This window comes from Nomascus leucogenys, chromosome 1a (genome assembly GCF_006542625.1).
Source record: "Nomascus leucogenys isolate Asia chromosome 1a, Asia_NLE_v1, whole genome shotgun sequence".
NCBI classification, from domain to species: Eukaryota; Metazoa; Chordata; class Mammalia; order Primates; family Hylobatidae; genus Nomascus; species Nomascus leucogenys.
The window spans coordinates 71,359,230-71,377,071 of NC_044381.1; the positions used below are offsets into that span (position 1 = coordinate 71,359,230).

Genomic DNA, 17,842 nt, shown 5'->3' on the forward strand with positions numbered 1-17,842 from the left:
AGTTTTGATAGGGGTACTGACACTATCTTCAGATAGTGGAAATCATTACATTCTCCCCTCAGTTTATGTAATGGACAAGTTTGTAAAATATGGAGAGTATAATTTTATAGATTCTGTAGTTTTTTTAAAATTAATTTCAGAGACATTTTAAAATCTGATTAATCTCCAATTGTCAAAGGTCTCTGACACTCTTCCCATTTTAGTTAAGTACACAAAGTCTATAAACGAGTCTTTTAAGTAGCTCTTAATCTTTGGGACTCTGACTTTTTTTCCTCTTTACAAAGCAAATAAACAGAGTAGTTTTATATGTTCTGTAAGCCGTAAGTTGAGTTTTAAAAGGCTTATCCTTCCATTGTTCTTTTTTTTTTTTTTTTTTTGAAACGGGGTCTCACTCTGTCATCCAGGTGGGAGTGTAGTGGTGTGATCATGGCTGACTGCAGCTGTGATCCTCCTACCTCAGCCTCCCAAGAAGTTAGGACCACGGGTGCGTGCCACCGTGCCCAGCTAATTTTTGTATGTTTTGTAGAGACATGGTTTTGCCATGTTGGCCCAGGCTGGTCTCAAACTCCTGGCTCAAGCGATCTGCCCATTTTGGCCTCCCAAAGTGCTGGAATTACAGGCATGAAACACCACACCCAGCCTGTTCTTTTTTAATGTAAACAAATACATATATGGAAATCCATTCTTGTGAGATAAGCAGTAGCATATATATTTAATTTTCTCTACCTTGCTTTTTTTTTCATTTACTTATATTCTGAAGATCATTTCATAATAGTGTGTGCAGATACTCTGATATACCTCAATTCTTTTTTTTTTTTTTTTTTTAAGAGACAGAGTCTCACTCTGTCACCCAGGTTGTGGTGCAGTGGCACTATCTCAGCTCACTGCGACCTCCGCCTCCCTATTCACTTTTAATAGCTTCTTAGTACTTTATTGTAGAGTACTATATTTTATTCATTTAATCCTCATTGATGAACATTTGGGTTTATTCCAGCATTTTGCTATGATAACTAGTGCTATAATGAGTAGCCTTATACATATATCTTTTCACATTTTTGCTAGTAATACAATAATAAATAATCATTTTGTGTTTCTTGTTTTTTCTTTTTCAATGTTTTAAAATATGCATTTTCTATTTTTTCCTTTCGTGTCTACCTCCAGCTTTTTTCTTCTGCCTCATGTTGTGTGGTTCTACAGTGACAAAGGGAAAAATATGTGTGATTTTATGTGTGTGTGTATATGTGTGTACATGTATTTGTGTATGTATAAATAAAATGTTTTCCTTCAGCTATTTAATATCAAATGGAATTTTTCATTCTTGAATTAATACCTGATGATTGGAATCATAAAAATTTGAAATCAAAGCCTGCTCCAATTAACCTATGCAAAGTTCCTACCAATTAAAATTTTTGCTTAAGTATGATTAGAAATGGCCATGTATCAGTGCTACTCAGACTCTCAGACTCTATATACATACTACTAAATACTGAGAGTAAAATTGGAAAAATCAGTTTTTGGTATCCTGTGGAGCATCTGCTTGTATTTGTGTATCTTCTTCTAACATATACTCGTGATCACATTTTAAAAAATAGGTAATATATCAATCATTATTCTTATTAGCAAGCAACAGAAACAACTTCAATAAAAGGATATTGGGTAGCTTACAGAATTGCTGGCAGGTTTGCAGAGCCAAAATCAGACACCAAGGCTGTTGAGCCAGGAACAATGACCAAAACCATGCCCTTTTGATCTAGTCAGTATATCAGTGCCAAGGAGTACTACATGTTACAGTTTGCGCTGCTGAAGTTTGCACCCCCAGCAGTATGAAAGGCTGGATGTTGCTACCCTTGAATGTGATATTGCTATAAATACCACTAGGAGGGGGAAATCACATAGGTGACACAAAGTAAGTCCTGTACAAGTGTTAAATAAAACCATATAATATAATTTCATGTCTACTTACAATTTGTATATCCACTTAATCAGGTCTACTCAAATTGTTATATCTTCTTAAGTTGAAAGTGAACAACTGAATTAAGATACCACTATTAAACTCTTTATGTTTTGGAATCCCCACTCTTTTCCTCAGGATATTTTGCGTATTACATGGGGCATTAAGTCTGTGACAAGCCTGTATGTTAATGTTGTCAGTGTACATATTAATGTTAGTAAAGCTCAATTTCTTTTTAATATTTTTCTTACAACAGTGATCATGTTGTGGACCCTATAGGTTGTACATATCCACTTTAGAGGACAGCTCTATTCTGCTGCACTGTTTCTTGTTGTTAGGATCATATACACTATGAGAGTGGTAGGTTATCAATAGTGAACTGTATTTTAGTTTTAAAAATCTAGATGGGAAATGTCTTAGAGTCGCCAAAAAAGAAAATTAAGTTGACAGTTTCTAAGCTTAAATAGATAAATAGTAAGAAATAGTTTTTTGATAGCTCTCAAAAAACGTGTAGACATTGAGCTTTTATATCTCTTGTTAGAGAGGCCAGTTCCTTCATTTATAGGAGGCATAACCTTTAACAAGTTCTTTTAACTGCCATCATCCTGGCCAGCATCCAAAAGGAAGCTTTTGTTACTCACCCTGTATGATTGTATTAGAAGTTACATTAAATCACTTTCATTCTTTCTCCTTTGTTTTTTACAGCTGGCATAACCTTGACAACAGATTGCCTTGAAGATAGCCTCCTTACATGCTACTGGGGGTGCAGTGTTCAAAAATTATATGAAGCTCTGCAGAAGCATGTTTATTGCTTCAGAATAAGCACTCCCCAAGCATTAGAAGATGCTCTGTATAGTGAATATCTCTATCAGGAACAGTATTTGTATCCTTTTATCTAATATACCCATTAGTACTGAAAATTAGACTTCTTACGGATAAAGTGTTGCTAACTTATTGATCATTTTTGGTATACTAGAAGCTTGTTTATTGCTTCAGAATAAGCACTCAAGCATTAGAAGATGCTCTGTAGAGTGAATATCTCTATCAGGAACAGTATTTATATTCTTTTATCTGATATGCCCATTAGCACTGAAAATTAGACTTCTTATGGATAAAGTGTTGCTAACTTATTGATCATTTTTGGTATATTTTTGTTCTTATGGTTATAGTGGCAATTTACCCTTACATTTTCAAAAAGTATTAAAAAGGATAGCAAAGAAGAAATATATTGCCAGTTACCAAGAGATACTAGAATTGAAGACTTTGGTACAGTACCCAGATCTCGCTATCCATTGGTAGCGCTATTGACCTTAGCTGATGAGGATGACCGGGAAATTTATGATATTGTAAGTAATTGAAAAATTTGAAAGCATTACCTTTAAGTGATTTGAATGGTGGTTCTTCATTATTTGATAAATAGAAAAAGTTTTATTTTAATTTCTGAGGATGTGCATTTGGCCTACAGACTATATACTTGGTTTTTATATGTGTAACAGTACCTTCATATTATGACTCTTTTCTTGCCTTATGGATCACAGTAATGTGACTTTATTTGGAAAATAAAAGATATATAATGGTTGAATTAAGTTAATTTCATCATTAACACCTATTTGGTTGTGTACAGCTATTTGGTTTTTATATGTGTAACAGTACCTTCAGAGTATGACTCGTTTTTTGCCTTAGGGATCACAGTAATATGACTTTATTTGGGAAATAAAAGATACATAATGGTTGAATTAAGTTAATTTAATCATTCTGTATTCTGTCATATTTGCTGTATAGAAACAGTCTGTTGGGAAGCATGTTTATTCTGAACATGTTTAGCACTGAATAAATAAGCACAATAATGATCTAAAGGGCTCAGTTTTAAGATAGTATCCACTCTTTTTTTGCCTACTTGCAGTCACCTTGTTTCCATCAAAGTCCCTGCTGCACCTATATCTTATATGTCTGGTCCCTGTATTTTCAGTAATTATAGTAATCTCCTTTCCTCATTATGTGCTAATTATTTTTTCAGTCTGGTAGTTGACTCCTATTAGGAAGTTAAAAGTATCTTAGAGATCTAAGAGGACTGAAACTTTGACAATCATCTGAGTATAATAGAAACTTAGACATGAAATAAACTTTTGATGAAATTGTATCATGGTAAAAATGTCCTTACACACAATTGACTACTTTTCTGAAGTATTTAATATAGATTATTCATTAATAAACATATGGTAACGTTGTTTTGTGATACTTTGTAATGTGCAAAGTACATTCACAAACATTAACTTATTTTTTTCTTCCAACAACCTGGTTTCTTAGGACAGGGCAAATATTCTCCTTTCACAGACTGAAACAGAGTCAAGAAAAATCCCAGTCATTCAGGCAGTAAGAGATGGAACAAGGGCTTGACTCTGAGCATTTTGTGTTTGTTTGTTTTTGTTTTTTGAATTTATTTATTTTTAGCAGGAATATCTTCCTGCAACAAGTGTACATTGAGCTTTGGAAGGTACAGACTCTGAGAAATCTAGACCCTTCTTACTCATTTGCAGTTAAGCATCTAGGTTTTTGGTTTTTAATATTTTCAAACTGAAGTTCCATTGAGCTGAGGTCAGCTTATTTTTTCCAAGTCATGGGGAGCAGAGGGGAAGGAAATGGGGATATATAGGTCACTAGAGACAAAGTTACAGATATATGAAATGAGCAGGTCTAGAGATCTAATGTACAGCATAAGGACTATAGTTAATATGGTATTGCTTTTGGGATTTTTGGTGCTCTTGCCACATGCAAAAAAAGTGGAAGTAACTATGTAAGATGATGCGTATATTAATTTGCATTATAATGGTAACCATTTCACTAGGTGTATATATAGCAAAACATCCTGTTGTACACTTTATATACAATAAAAATACAAAATACAAAAGTCATACCAGCAGTAGTGTATTTCCAGAACCTAGTACAGTGCCTAGGATACAATAGGGGTTCAATAAAGGTTTGATAAGTAAAAAAAAAAAAAAAAAAAAAAAAGTCGTACTAGGCAATGTTAATGAGCCTCATAGAGCTTGACAGCGAAACTCCTTAGCTGTACATCGCATGCACCTTAGCGTGTGTGAGAGGCCTTCTGGCCTCTTCCCTCCTTTCTCTCTGTTTCAGTTAGAGATAAATAAAACCTGTTAAATTGGTGTCTCCTATTTCTAGCTCCTTTGTTCTTGACCCTGTGTACTTGGGCAAGGAAGCCCTTCTGCCCCCACTGTGTGCCCCATCTCTTCTAAGTTTCTTGGGTTCTGTTCTCCTTTTTCCTTTGGTTCAACATAAAAGGATCAGATCGCAGTCATTTTCCCTCCCAGCTTCCCCATTGCATTCCTTTTCCCTTCACTGATAGTGCTATCTACTCTAGGTGCTCAGGGTCTTTTTTTGTTTCTAACTTTCTTCCCCTGTCCAAACAGGGAGTGATTGTGTATCTGTGTGGTAAAATATATGTATTTTATATATAAAGTTTACCATTTTAACCATTTTTGTGTGTGTGTTTTCAGTTCAGTGGCCTTGTAGGCCAGAGAAGAGTTTGCTGTCAGGTCACACTGGATGATGACTGTGTGGCCCAGCTGTAGTTGTGGGAGGCTTGTTCCCATAGGGAAGTCTGAGTGTCTCCCAAGGGTTAACAGCCATCTTCTCTTGTGCTTTGTATATGTCTCTGTGTCTGGGTCCTTTTGAATGTCTTTTATTCTCATCTGTGGGCTCCCTCCTTTTTTCCTGTTAATCCTTGCTTCTCTTGTCTCTTATTTCTCAGATTGGGGGTAATATTGGCACTCAAATATATTTATTAGTGTATTTTGTATTAATGTTCTCTGTTTATAATTTTAAAAGCAAATGGACCATTTCCTATTTCTTTTTCATATGTGTTTTTTTCCGTATTTTATCTGCGGGTCAGGGACTATATTTTTTTAAAAAACTTATTAATAAAATATCATTTTTATTTTAACAGCAAAGAATTATATTTAGGTAGTACAGTTAGGAACCACTTTGTTGTTTTAGGTTAAAAAAAGGAAAGCAGGAATTGTTACTACAAAATTTTGACTTTAAAATTTTTTCATTTTTACTTAATTACATTGGCTTTTTTTCGGTATTATTCAAATAATACATTTGTGGCAGGAAAAAAAATTAGAAAGTGTAGATAAGCCAAAAGGAGAGAAGTACAATAATCTGTATTCTATCATCCAAAAATAATCACTGTGAATATTTGTCTGTATCTTTCCAAATCTTTATATATGTAATTTAAAAAAAAAAGGATAAGATTATACAGGATAAGATTAGAAAAACAGGATAAGATTGTACTATTTTGTGACCTGCTTTCACTTAATAGTGTATTTGAACATTTTTTCCATATCAAATATTTACCCACAACTCCATATATAACTAGTATGATAATAGCTTCAGAGACTTTTAATATTAAATCAAATGACAAAATTGTTTTTTTGTTTGTTTTTTTGAGACAGAATCTCACTCTGTCGCCCAGGCTGGTGTGCAGTGGCGTGATCTCAGCTCACTGCAACCTCTGCTTCCTGGGTTCAAGCAATTCTCCTGCCTCAGCCTCCCGAGGAGCTGGGACTACAGGCACGTGCCACCACACCCGGCTAATTTTTGTATTTTTAGTAGAGATGGGGTTTTACCATGTTGGCCAGGTTGGTCTTGAACTCCTGACCTCGTGATCCACCTGCCTTGGCCTCCCAGAGTGCTGGGATTACAGGTGTGAACCACTGCTCCCAGACGATGAAATTGTTAGTATGAAGTGGTAACTACTATTTTCTACTAACCCTGTCATTTTGATTTAGTATTAAAAGCCTCTGATGCCATTACTAAATTAATAAATCTTTATAAACTTGTAAAGAATATTGTGTTTTTGCAACTAATGTAGGGTTTTAAAACTTTTTATTTGTACATAATTTCAAAAAGTTGCAAAAATAAAAACATGAAAGAGCACCCATATACCCTGTACCTGGATCTCCTATTGTTAACATTTCTGTCCTTTGCATTATTGTTCACCCATTTATGTATGTATGTATTGATTGATTGATTGAGATAGGGTCTTGCTCTATCACCAGGCTGGAATACAGTGGCACAGTCATGGCTCACTGCAGCCTCAACTTCCTGAGCTCAAGTGATCCTCCTGCCTCAGCCTCCTGAGTAACCGGGACAACAGGAATGCACCACTGTGCCAGGCTAAATTAAAAAATTTTTTTTTGTAAAGACAGGGTCTTACTGCATTGCCCTGGCTGGTCTCAAACTCCTGAGCTCAAGCAGTCCTCCCACTGTGATCTCCCAAAGGGCTGAGATTACAGGCGTGAGCCACCACACCCAGCCTGCCCATATGTTTATACATACACATATATATGATCATATAGATATTTTAAATCAATGATTTGAGAATAAGTTGCATACATGATGATTCTTTACCCCTAAATGCTTCAATGTGTATTTCCTAAAAATAAGGATGCTTTCTTATATAACCACAGTATAGTCATCTGCTTTATAAATTTAACATTGATACAGTATTTTATCCAATTCACAACCAATTTTCTTCTCCAGTTCAGGTTCTAGTCTAGAGCCAGATTTTGTATTTGTCATGGATCTTTAGCTTCCTTTAGCCTGGAACATTTCCATACTCTGTCTTTTATGACGTGAGCATTTTTGAAGGATATAGTCACACACACATACACACACACACCCTTTTTGTAAATTAAAACATTCTCATTTTGTTTGTCTGATTTTTCTTATGATCAGATCAAAGTTATACGTCTGCAGCCAGTGAGCTGCCCAGTTGATGTGTCCTTTTCAGAGTGCCACCTCTAGAAGCATGCGATGTTCTTTTCTCTAATTGGTCATGTTAATTTTGATCTCTTAGTCAAGGTGTTACCTAATTTCTCCACTCTTCTGGTTTTTTCTCCCCCTTGGTCTGTGAGGAGGCACTGTAAGATCATGTAAATATCCTGCTTTTTATTAAAAAAAATTTTTTTGTCCTAGATTTAACATCCATTGATGATTCTTGCCAGATTTCATCTTTACTGTGATGGTTGCGAAATAATTATTTTCCAACTCCAGCCCTCCCTCCAGTCAGTTCTTGGCATTCTACAACGAGCAAGAGACTTCCTGTCTCTCCCATTTGTTTGTTTGCTTATCTGTTGTCTCTATGGCCTCATGAATTTTTCCCCCAGTGTTTTATAATTCATGGCCGAATTTAATTATTTTGGTGCTCAAATTGCCATTTCCCTGCTTCCTGCCAAGACTGAGGGTTTGTAGTCAAACTGTGCCCACAGATTACTTGGATTCGTTCTCTCAAAAGTCAGAAAACCATATAAAGAAATACGCTCATGTTGTTTTCTTCCGTATCCCTTCCACGCCATTCCCACACACCCCAGTCCTTAGAGATAGTTGTTGTTTTCCGATTTATCCTCCCTGTTTTTTATTTTCTCTTTTTTCTTACACAAAAGATAGCACATTCTCTATGCTACGTATGCTGTTTTGTACTTTGCTTTTTTTCACTTCAGAAAATCTGGAAATCACTGCACACCAGTTTGCAGAGATTGTCTTCACTTTTTTTTTTTTTTTGATAGCTGCATAGCACTGCACTGTGTGTATGCTGTGCATATTCCATAGTTATTCTGCCAGTCTCCTGTGCTTGGACATTCAGGTAGTTTCCAGTATTCTGCAGTAACAAATAATCTTATGCTGAATAATTCATATATACATATCTTAATATTGTTGGAATTGTATGGTTGAAGTGTAAATGCATGTTGTTTTGTTAGATATTGCCATTGGAATTGTACCTTTTCGGAAAAAAAAATTTCCACCAACAATATATGAGAGTGTATTTCCACAGAGTGTATTGACAAGCTTTTGGATTTTTGTTACTTTGATGAGTGAACGATGGTACAGTATTAATTTTAATTAAACATCTTTTAATATGGTCAAGGCTTATGTTTATATCTTTTTATGAATTGTCCGTTCATGTCTTTTGCCCATTTTTCTATAGGATTTTGGCCATTTTCTTCAGTTTTTAAAAGTTCTTCATAAATTAGGAATATTAACCTTTAATTTGTGACACACCTTGTGAATATTTATTCTAGTTTGTCATGTGTTTTGACTTTGTTTATGGTGCTTTTTATCACGTATATTTTTAATTCTTATATAGTCAAGTGTATTTCCTCTGGGTTTTGAGTTGTATTTAATGTCTTTCCTTACACTGAGACTAAAATGGATTTTGTTGATTTTCTTCTAGTACTTGTACAGTTTTATTTTTTACATTTAGATCTCTTATGTGTCTGAAGTTTATTCTTATGTATGGTATGAGGAATGCATCTAATTATATATTTTTCCAATAGCTATCCAATTGTCCCAATACTGTTTATTAAAAAAACTCTTTGGTGATTTGACATCACACCTTTATTATATTTTTGTACGTAATTAGGTCTGTTTCTGGACTGTTTATCCTGTTTCATCCATCTGTCTATTCATGTGCCAGTACCATACTGTTTTAATTTTAAAGGCTTTGTAGTCTGTTTTATTATCTGATGGGGCTGTCGCCCTCAGAGCTCTCTCTTTTCAGTATTTTTCTAGCTGTTCTTTTGTGTTCATTTTTCTATATGAGAATTTTAGAGTCAATGCATGTAGCTCTCTAAGCAAAAGTGTTTTCTCTGGTCCCTTTACATCCAAGCTTCTTAAAAGACTGTTTAATACTGATTTTAATTCCTCTCCGTTTCCTTCTTTAGTCCTCTCAAAGATTCCTTTGTCCATTGTGATCACATTAAATTTGTAAATTTGAGTACAATTAAAATAACTCTGCTAAAAATATGTCAGTAACTGATTCCTCTGCAGTGATTATGATTTAATCAGATTGATGTAAATTTTCTAATTTATCAGCCTTTTATTTTTGAGAAGCATTTTTCTTTTTTTTTTTTGGCAGAAGACAGTGTCTAGAAGCAGTTGAAAAGCATTTTTCACATATTTGTGAAATAATATAAAGATTTTAAGTGCTGACCAGTGTTCAATTTTTATTTTAGATTTCCATGGTGTCAGTGATTCATATTCCTGATAGGACTTATAAACTATCCTGCAGAATATTGTATCAATATTTACTCTTGGCTCAAGGTCAATTTCATGATCTTAAGGTAAGTCGTACTCTGTAGTCTTATCTCTGTCTCTTTTGTTTACAGAGCTTCAAAGAATGGCCATTTATGAAAAGATGATTATATTTTTCAGTTAATAATTATAGAAGATAACTATTCTTTGCAATTGAATTTGCTAGCTCATAAATTTTGAGCAGCTTCTTATGACCCCCAGTTTTAAAGAGTAATTATTTATAATAATCTTTAAATTTATTTCTTTGATTTGCAGCAACTTTTCATGTCTGCAAATAATAATTTCACTCCCTCCAACAATTCCTCTTCAGAAGAAAAAAACATAGACAGAAGTTTGTTGGAAAAGGTGGGACTCTCTGAAAGTGAAGTTGAGCCATCAGAGGAGAACAGCAAGGACTGTGTTGTTTGCCAGAATGGGACTGTGAACTGGGTGCTCTTACCATGCAGACACACATGCCTGTGTGATGGCTGTGTGAAGTATTTTCAGCAGTGCCCAATGTGCAGGCAGTTTGTTCAGGAATCTTTTGCACTTTGCAGTCAAAAAGAGCAAGATAAAGACAAACTGAAGACTCTTTGAAGGCATCGTAACACTGAAAAGTACACTTTCTACTAAAGATGCAGAAATTGATGATCTTGGAATTCATCATAACATAGAATCTACAGTACTGACCATCAATGAAAATTCTATTTTAACTTCATATTTGTATGGTATAAAAATTAATTATTCCTTTCTGCTTAGTGAATGAATATTGGAATCCATCTGCATTGATACATAAAAATTCATTCAACTCTTGAAAAGAATCTAAGAGTATGGCCTTTTATTAGCTAGATTTTCTCTCATGTTAGTTAGAAAAATCATTCTGAAAGGCAATCCATTGAAAATTTGAGGAGGTTAAAGTCTTAAGGTCGCTAAATGTTTTACCTTTGATGTAATCTGGAGTGCAATTAAGAAAAAACTTAATTCTACTTAAAGTAATTGTGTGTTCCCTAGTTTATACAAAGGAGTTGGAATGAGCTTCTTTAAATCTTTTCTTGAAATAAGTTTTTATAAATATCCATCTGTTTGGTTTCTAATGTCCCTTATTATAGTTACATAAATACAGGTCATAGTTTTTAAATATAGGTTCTTAATTCATAAATACAAGATATAATTCTTGACTGTTCTCAGTGTATTATAAAATGATACTCATCTATAGGAGGCAGATATATGAAATGTGGATAATAAGATTTTTTGGATAATTAAATTTATTAAATTGATAGTCAAGTGTGATTAGATTAGCATAATGTGGTCTACCAGGGAAGATCTGTGAGACCTTTAATGCCTTACCTTAGATTTCTGCCTGCACAGCAAATCCATCCAGAACTGAGGTGGGTGGGGGCGGGGGTGGAGGTTATAGAGCTAGAAAAATCACTAAAAGAAACAAATAACTATTTTTTCTAGTGTATTTTTATTCCAAATAAACCCTGTATCCTTCTGAATAGTAAATTACTTTGTTCATCCATTGTTCTGTCTTTGTAAGAACTGAGAAACTTGGTAGGCAGAAAGACCCCACCCTCTTCTCTTTCTAAGATAACTAAAAGAAAAAGGTAAATCAGAGCTTTCCATGTTTTCAGTGAGAATTATCCTAACTCACCAAGAAAGCAGATCATGGCAAATAAACTGTGACCTTCAGGGAGATTTTTCAAGCCTCTTTTTGTCCTGTTTGTATTAAGAATAATGCCTTACCTTTGTATCTGTATTTTTGTATAATTCCATTCCAACCAGGTATAGCACTCCTAGGAAGACATTTTCTATTCTCCATTTTATAAACCAAATCAAACTTTCATCTACATTCACTAGCTATGTAATAAATACCGTCTAGGAGCCAGATACTTGTTGAGAGTCTGGGCTACAAAGAATCAGGCAAGACTCCTGATGTCAAGTATTTGAGCATAAAAAGATCACTGATGGCTAATTAGAACTCCCCCACTTGCCACCCCACCCCTGCCCCGAAGTTCCTAAGACTGTGTTCCAACCCTGCCACTGGAAGCAGGGTAGTCCAAAGCTGCAGTCCCTGCTGCCCTTAACTAGCAGCATAACAATCTTGAAAACTCTCTTTGTCATGTAAATTGGGGGAGTATTCAGACTCCATCCTAGCTCTGCTGCCTCTCTATAGATCTCTTTGTACCTTAACTGTCCTAGACACAGTTGGTTTCTCATCAGAAGTAGATTCCACCAAGCCTGCATTCTTATTCCATGTTTCGTAACTTCTTTTGTAGTAAAATATACGTATATAAAACTTACCATTTTAACCATTTTTAAGTGTAAAATTAGTTGACATTAATTACATTCACATTGTTTTGCAACATTCACCAGTATCCATCTCCAGAATTTTTTCATCATCCCAAACTGAATTCCATGCCCATTAAACAATAACTACCCATTCTCCCTCCCACCAGCCTCTGGCAACCACCATTCTATTTTCTGTCCCTATAAATTTGACCAGGTACTTCATGTAAGTGGAATCATACAATATCCTTTTGTGTCTGTCTAAACTTAGCATTTCTTAAACATTCATCCATGTCAGCTTACATCAGAATTTCATTCCTTTTAAGGCTGAATAATATTCCACTGGATGTGAATGCCACTTTTTTTTTTATCTATTTATCCATCGTTTTCATAACTTAAAGATGACTTGCCTTTAGTTCTTGTTGCAGCTGAAGTAATTGTAAATATGAAGGATTTGGTAGGTTGTCAAGTAAAAACAAGTGCACTGATTCCTAGGGGCTTGTGTCAGAATTTGTCAGTAGATGTGAGTAGTGACATTTTGTGAGAACAACTATAAATTTATTTAAATGGATTATTAGATAAAATATTTGCTTTATATAGATGCTATTTTTCAAAAGTAGCAGCTTTTGGAACCAGGGCAACATCTAAGCAGACTTGACAGGTGAGTAGACACCTCTTCTTTCGGTGACCCTTTCTTCCCAACTTAATGGAGTCCATTGCAAAGCCACATAGTTTAATTGCACCAGGCCTTCAATGCTTCTCAACAATTCTTTAGTTTAATGGACTCCCAACTGAACTCCCAAATGGTTATTTCAGACCTCTTCTACTTTTCTCAAGTTCTGTATCCCACCACTATTATATCACCCTCAGTAAAGAACCTTCAAGATGTAGTATGGTGTGGAGGTTATGATGGACCCTGAAGTCAGATAACTTGATTTTTATTCCAGCTCTGTCACTTAATGGCTAGTCACCTTGGAGAAGTTACTTAACCTCACTCTGCCTCAGTTTCCTTATCTATAAAATGATGATAATAGAACCTGCCCACAGGCAGTTGAGAGGATTACACCCATAAATATGTGTAAAGTGCTTACACTTGTGACCTCCATAGTAAGCCCCATGTAAGATTGGTTCTACTGTCATTTCTTTGCTTAGATGTTCAAAATCAGTAGATATTTTTTTTTCTCTTCCCCAAGAGAAGAGATGTATCTCCTTTTGAGGCTAACGCTTTACTTATGATCTTGATTTCATCCCTGCTTGCCCCGGAACTCATTTGATTACTCATTCAATAACTAAACAAATAATTATTGAGTGCCAAAGATACTATACATCTTTGGTCATTGGGGATACAGGAATGAATAAAATAGGCAAAACTCCTTGCCTTCGTGGAGCTTACATTCTAGTAGACAGAGAAAGAGACCAATTAGTAAAAGATAGAGGATCAGATGGAAGTGAGTGCTATGGAGGAGATCAAAGCTGGGATGGGTAGGTAGGGAATGTGAGGGATACAGATTGGGTTACACTGTATTTGAAGGCGTCTTTAGGAATTTTGGTGGAGACCTGAAGGGGAACAGGGAGTAAGCAGTTTGCAGTGAAGAGGTCTTAATGACTGCAAGGCTGGGAGTTGGAGTTTACTGAGATGGGGATGATTGGAAAAAGAGCAAGTTTGGAGGAAAAGAACAACTGTGTTTTTGTTAAGTTTTAGATGCCAGTTAGAAGTTAAGTGGAAATGTCAAATAAGCAGGTGCATATACTAATCTAGAGTTCAGAAAAGAGGTCCAGGCTGAAGATATAAATTTGAGGGTCATTAGCATGGTATTTAAAGCCAAAAGGCCACGTGAGAGCACCAAGGGAGTGAGCATAGGAATAGAAGTGGCCCGTGGTTTGACACTTGGGATACTCCAACATTCAGGGAGATTAGGGAAGAACCCATAGACTGAGGAGTAGACAGTGAGATAGGAGGAAAACTAGAAGAGTGGTCTTCACACTGATCTATTTCTTCTTAACAGAATTGAAGGGGTGAAACAACCACTATTTTATTGTGCTCAGAGATTCTGTGGTCAGGTATTGGCACACGCTGTGGCGCAGATAGGCTTGCCTGGAACCTTATTTGGGAAGACTTAAATGGCTAGTGGGGTAACCCAATGGCCTGAAGGCTAGAATTATCTGAAGCCTTCTTTACTCAGGTATTTGGTGCCTGGGCTGTGATGATGCAAAAGCTGGGCTGAGCTAGGACAACACATGGCCTTTACATGTGGCTTGGGTTTTGTGACAGTCTGGTGGCTTTAGGGTAGTCAGACTTCTTTAATGCAGGCTCAGGGCTCTAAGATCAAGTGTTTGCAGTGAATGAAACAAAAGCTGCATGGCCGTTTTTGTCTTTTTTTAAAAACAGCTTTGTGGAGATCTAATTTACATACCATACAATTCCCCCATTCAAAGTGTACCATTCAATAGTATTAATGTGCTCACAGAATTTTATAATCATCACTGCAATCAATTTTGAACATTTTTATTACCCCCAAAAGAAAACCTGTGCCTATTAGCAATCATCCCCAATCCCTCCATCCTCCCAGCTCTAGGCAAGAACTAATCTACTTTGTCTTTATAGATTTGTCTGTTCTGGACAGTTCATGGAATGGAATCAAATGTAGAATCATAAATTGAATCACACAATATAAGATTTTTGTGACTGGTTTCTTTCATTTAGCATGTTTTCAGGGTTCATCCATGTTGTGTGAATCGGTATTTTATTCCTTTTTATTGCTGGATGAGACTTCATTGTGTAGCTATACCATATTGTGTTTATCCATTCAGCATTTGATGGGCTTTTGGTGTTTTCCACTTTTGGGCCATTATGAATAATACTATGAAGATTTAGGTACAAGTTTTGGTAGATATGTTTTCATTTCTCTGGGTATATACTGTGGGGAAGGAAAAACTTTTAATCTATTTTTTAGATTCAGTCATGGGAGGCCTGCAAATTAAATTGATAAATGAAAGATTAGCAAAGGAAAAGACATTTTAATCACATGCAGACAGGAGTTCACAATGGAAAGTGACTCAAAGGGATGATTATTTGGGATTTATATACAGTCGTAATAGGGGAAGGCAAGAAGGAGAAAGACACTTGTTGGAAAACAATGACTTTCAGGAAAGATAAATGGGCCCTTAGGAGATTACATGGAGGATATGATAGATAGTTTTCATGACAAACGTCTATTTAGGTGTGATATGGAGACATCTTATCTCTGGTGATAATAGTTAATCTTCCCTGGTTGTTCCTGAGATGGGGATTTATGACGTTTCGGTTATTTTGACTTCTTTTGGGAGACTCTCCTTTTAGGCAGAAAAGAGATTTCAGGAACTCAAATATCTTCTGCTTAAAATAATTTTTTATGTCACAGTGGCTTATTCCAGACCTATTCAATACCTACAAGTGGAATTACTGGCTCATATGGAAACTCTATGCTGAAGCTTTTGAGGAACTTCCCAATTGTTTTCCAAAGTAGCTGTACCATTTTACATTCTTACTGGCAATGTATGAGGGTTCCAGTTTCTCCATGTCCTCCCCAACACTTGTTATTATCTTTTAATTATAGCTTTCCTATCCTAATGGGATAAGATACTTTTACCACCTCACTTCACACTTGAATACCCTTGAAGTGGTATAATTATGGTGTATTTTTTAAATTGTGGTTGGAAAAAACACACATAACAAGTTACTGTCTTACTCACTTTTAAGTATTCAGTTAAGTAGTGTATTCACATTCTCGTGCAATAGATCTTCAGAACTTTTTCATCTTGCCAAACTAAAATTCTGTATCTATTAAACAACGCCCCATTTCTCCCTCCCCCAGCCCCTGACAACCACCCATTTTATGGTATAACTGTGATTTTGACTTGCATTTCCCTAATGGTTAATGATATTGAACATGTTTTCATGTTTTTATTAACCATTTGTATATCTAGTTAGTTCTTTAACCCTTTTGTTTTTCAGACGGAGTCTGGCTGGCTCTGTCGCCCAGGCTGGACAGAGCCATCTTGGCTCACTGCAAGCTCCACCTCCCGGGTTCACGCCATTCTCCTGCCTCATTCTCCCAAGTAGCTGGGACTACAGGCGCCCGCCACCACGCCCGGCTAATTTTTTGTATTTTTAGTAGAGACAGAGTTTCACCGTGTTAGCCAGGATAGTCTTGATCTCCTGACCTCGTGATCCGCCTGCCTCGGCCTCCAAAAGTGCTGGGAAGAGCAGTCGTGAGCCACCACACCCAGCCAACCCATTTTTAAATTAGGTTGTAACAGTTCTCTATTATTGAATTTTAGGAGTTCTTTATATATTCTAGGCACAAGTCCCTTTTGGTACATGATCTACAAATATTTTTCTCCCATTCTGTGAGCTATCTTTTCACTTTCTTGATAGTGTCCTTTGAAGCACAAAAGTTTTCAGTTTTGATGAAATCCAACTTATCTATTGTTTCTTTTGTTACTTGTGTTTTGGGTGTCATATCTAAGAAGGCTTTGCCTAACTCAAGGTCACAAAATTTACACCTATATTTTTTATAAGGGTTTTATAGTCTTAGCTTTTACATTTTGATCAATTTTGAGTTAATTTTTATATTCGGTGTGATAAAGTGAATTCCACTTCATTCTTTTACATTTGGATATCTAGCTATCCCAGTACTGTCTGTTGAAAAGACTACTCTTTCTTTATTGAATTGTCTTGGTACCCTTGTTGAATTGACTATAAATTTGAAGGTTTATTTCTGGACTCTCAATTCTATTCTATTGATCTATATGGCTATGTTTATGCTAGTACTGTAGTTCTCACTTATAGAAGCTTTGTGCTAAGTTTCAAAATTGGTAAGCAAAAGTCCTCCAACTTTGTTCTTTTTTAAGATTGTTTTGGCTATGCTGGGTCCCTTGAATTTTAGTATGAATTTTAGGATCAGCTTGTCAACGTCTGCAAAAAAAAAAGCCAACTGGGATTTTGATAGCAATTACACTGAACCTTTAGATCAATTTGGAGAATATTGCCATATTAACAATATTAAGTCTCCCAATCTATGAATATGGGATATCTTTTTGTTTATTTAGGTCTTCTTTAATTTTTTAAAATAATGTTTTACAGTTTTCAGAGTGTAAGTTGTACTCGTTTTATTAAATTTATTTCAAAGCATTTTATTCTTTTTGATGCTATTGTAAATAGAATTGTTTTAATTTCATTTTCAAGTTATTCATTACTGGCACATAGAAATAACGATTTTTGATTATTGATTTTTGGATATTGGTATTGTACTCTTCAAATTTTAGAACTTGTTTATTAGTTTTAATAGTTTTTTAGTGGATTCCTTAGACTTACATACAAGATCATGTCGTATGCAAGCAGAAGTCATTTTACTTTTTCCTTTCCAGTTTGAATGCCTTTTATTTGTTTTTCTTGCCGAATTTGCCTGGCTAGAACTTCCTGTCTAGCTCTTCCCTCCTAGTCTCCATTACCCTTATATGTCA

At 35.4% G+C, this 17,842-nt stretch overlaps 1 protein-coding gene across 4 annotated transcripts in view; it reads left to right on the forward strand.

The window, feature by feature from the left end:
* The window catches only part of CGRRF1 (cell growth regulator with ring finger domain 1), a 33,857-nt gene extending 17,469 nt beyond the window's left edge, over positions 1–16,388 (forward strand). For 3 of the 4 annotated variants that reach the window (XM_003267712.4, XM_030810775.1, XM_030810781.1), the window contains exons 3-6: positions 2,657–2,834; positions 3,150–3,297; positions 9,991–10,098; positions 10,325–11,572. In XM_003267712.4, coding sequence (XP_003267760.1) covers positions 2,657–2,834; positions 3,150–3,297; positions 9,991–10,098; positions 10,325–10,645 — 755 coding nt within the window. In that variant the 3' untranslated portion in view covers positions 10,646–11,572. Of the gene's footprint in view, positions 1–2,656; positions 2,835–3,149; positions 3,298–9,990; positions 10,099–10,324; positions 11,573–12,937 lie in introns of those variants that run through there. The other variant, XR_004029664.1, reaches the window with a different exon arrangement.
* Positions 16,389–17,842: the final 1,454 nt, after the last annotated feature.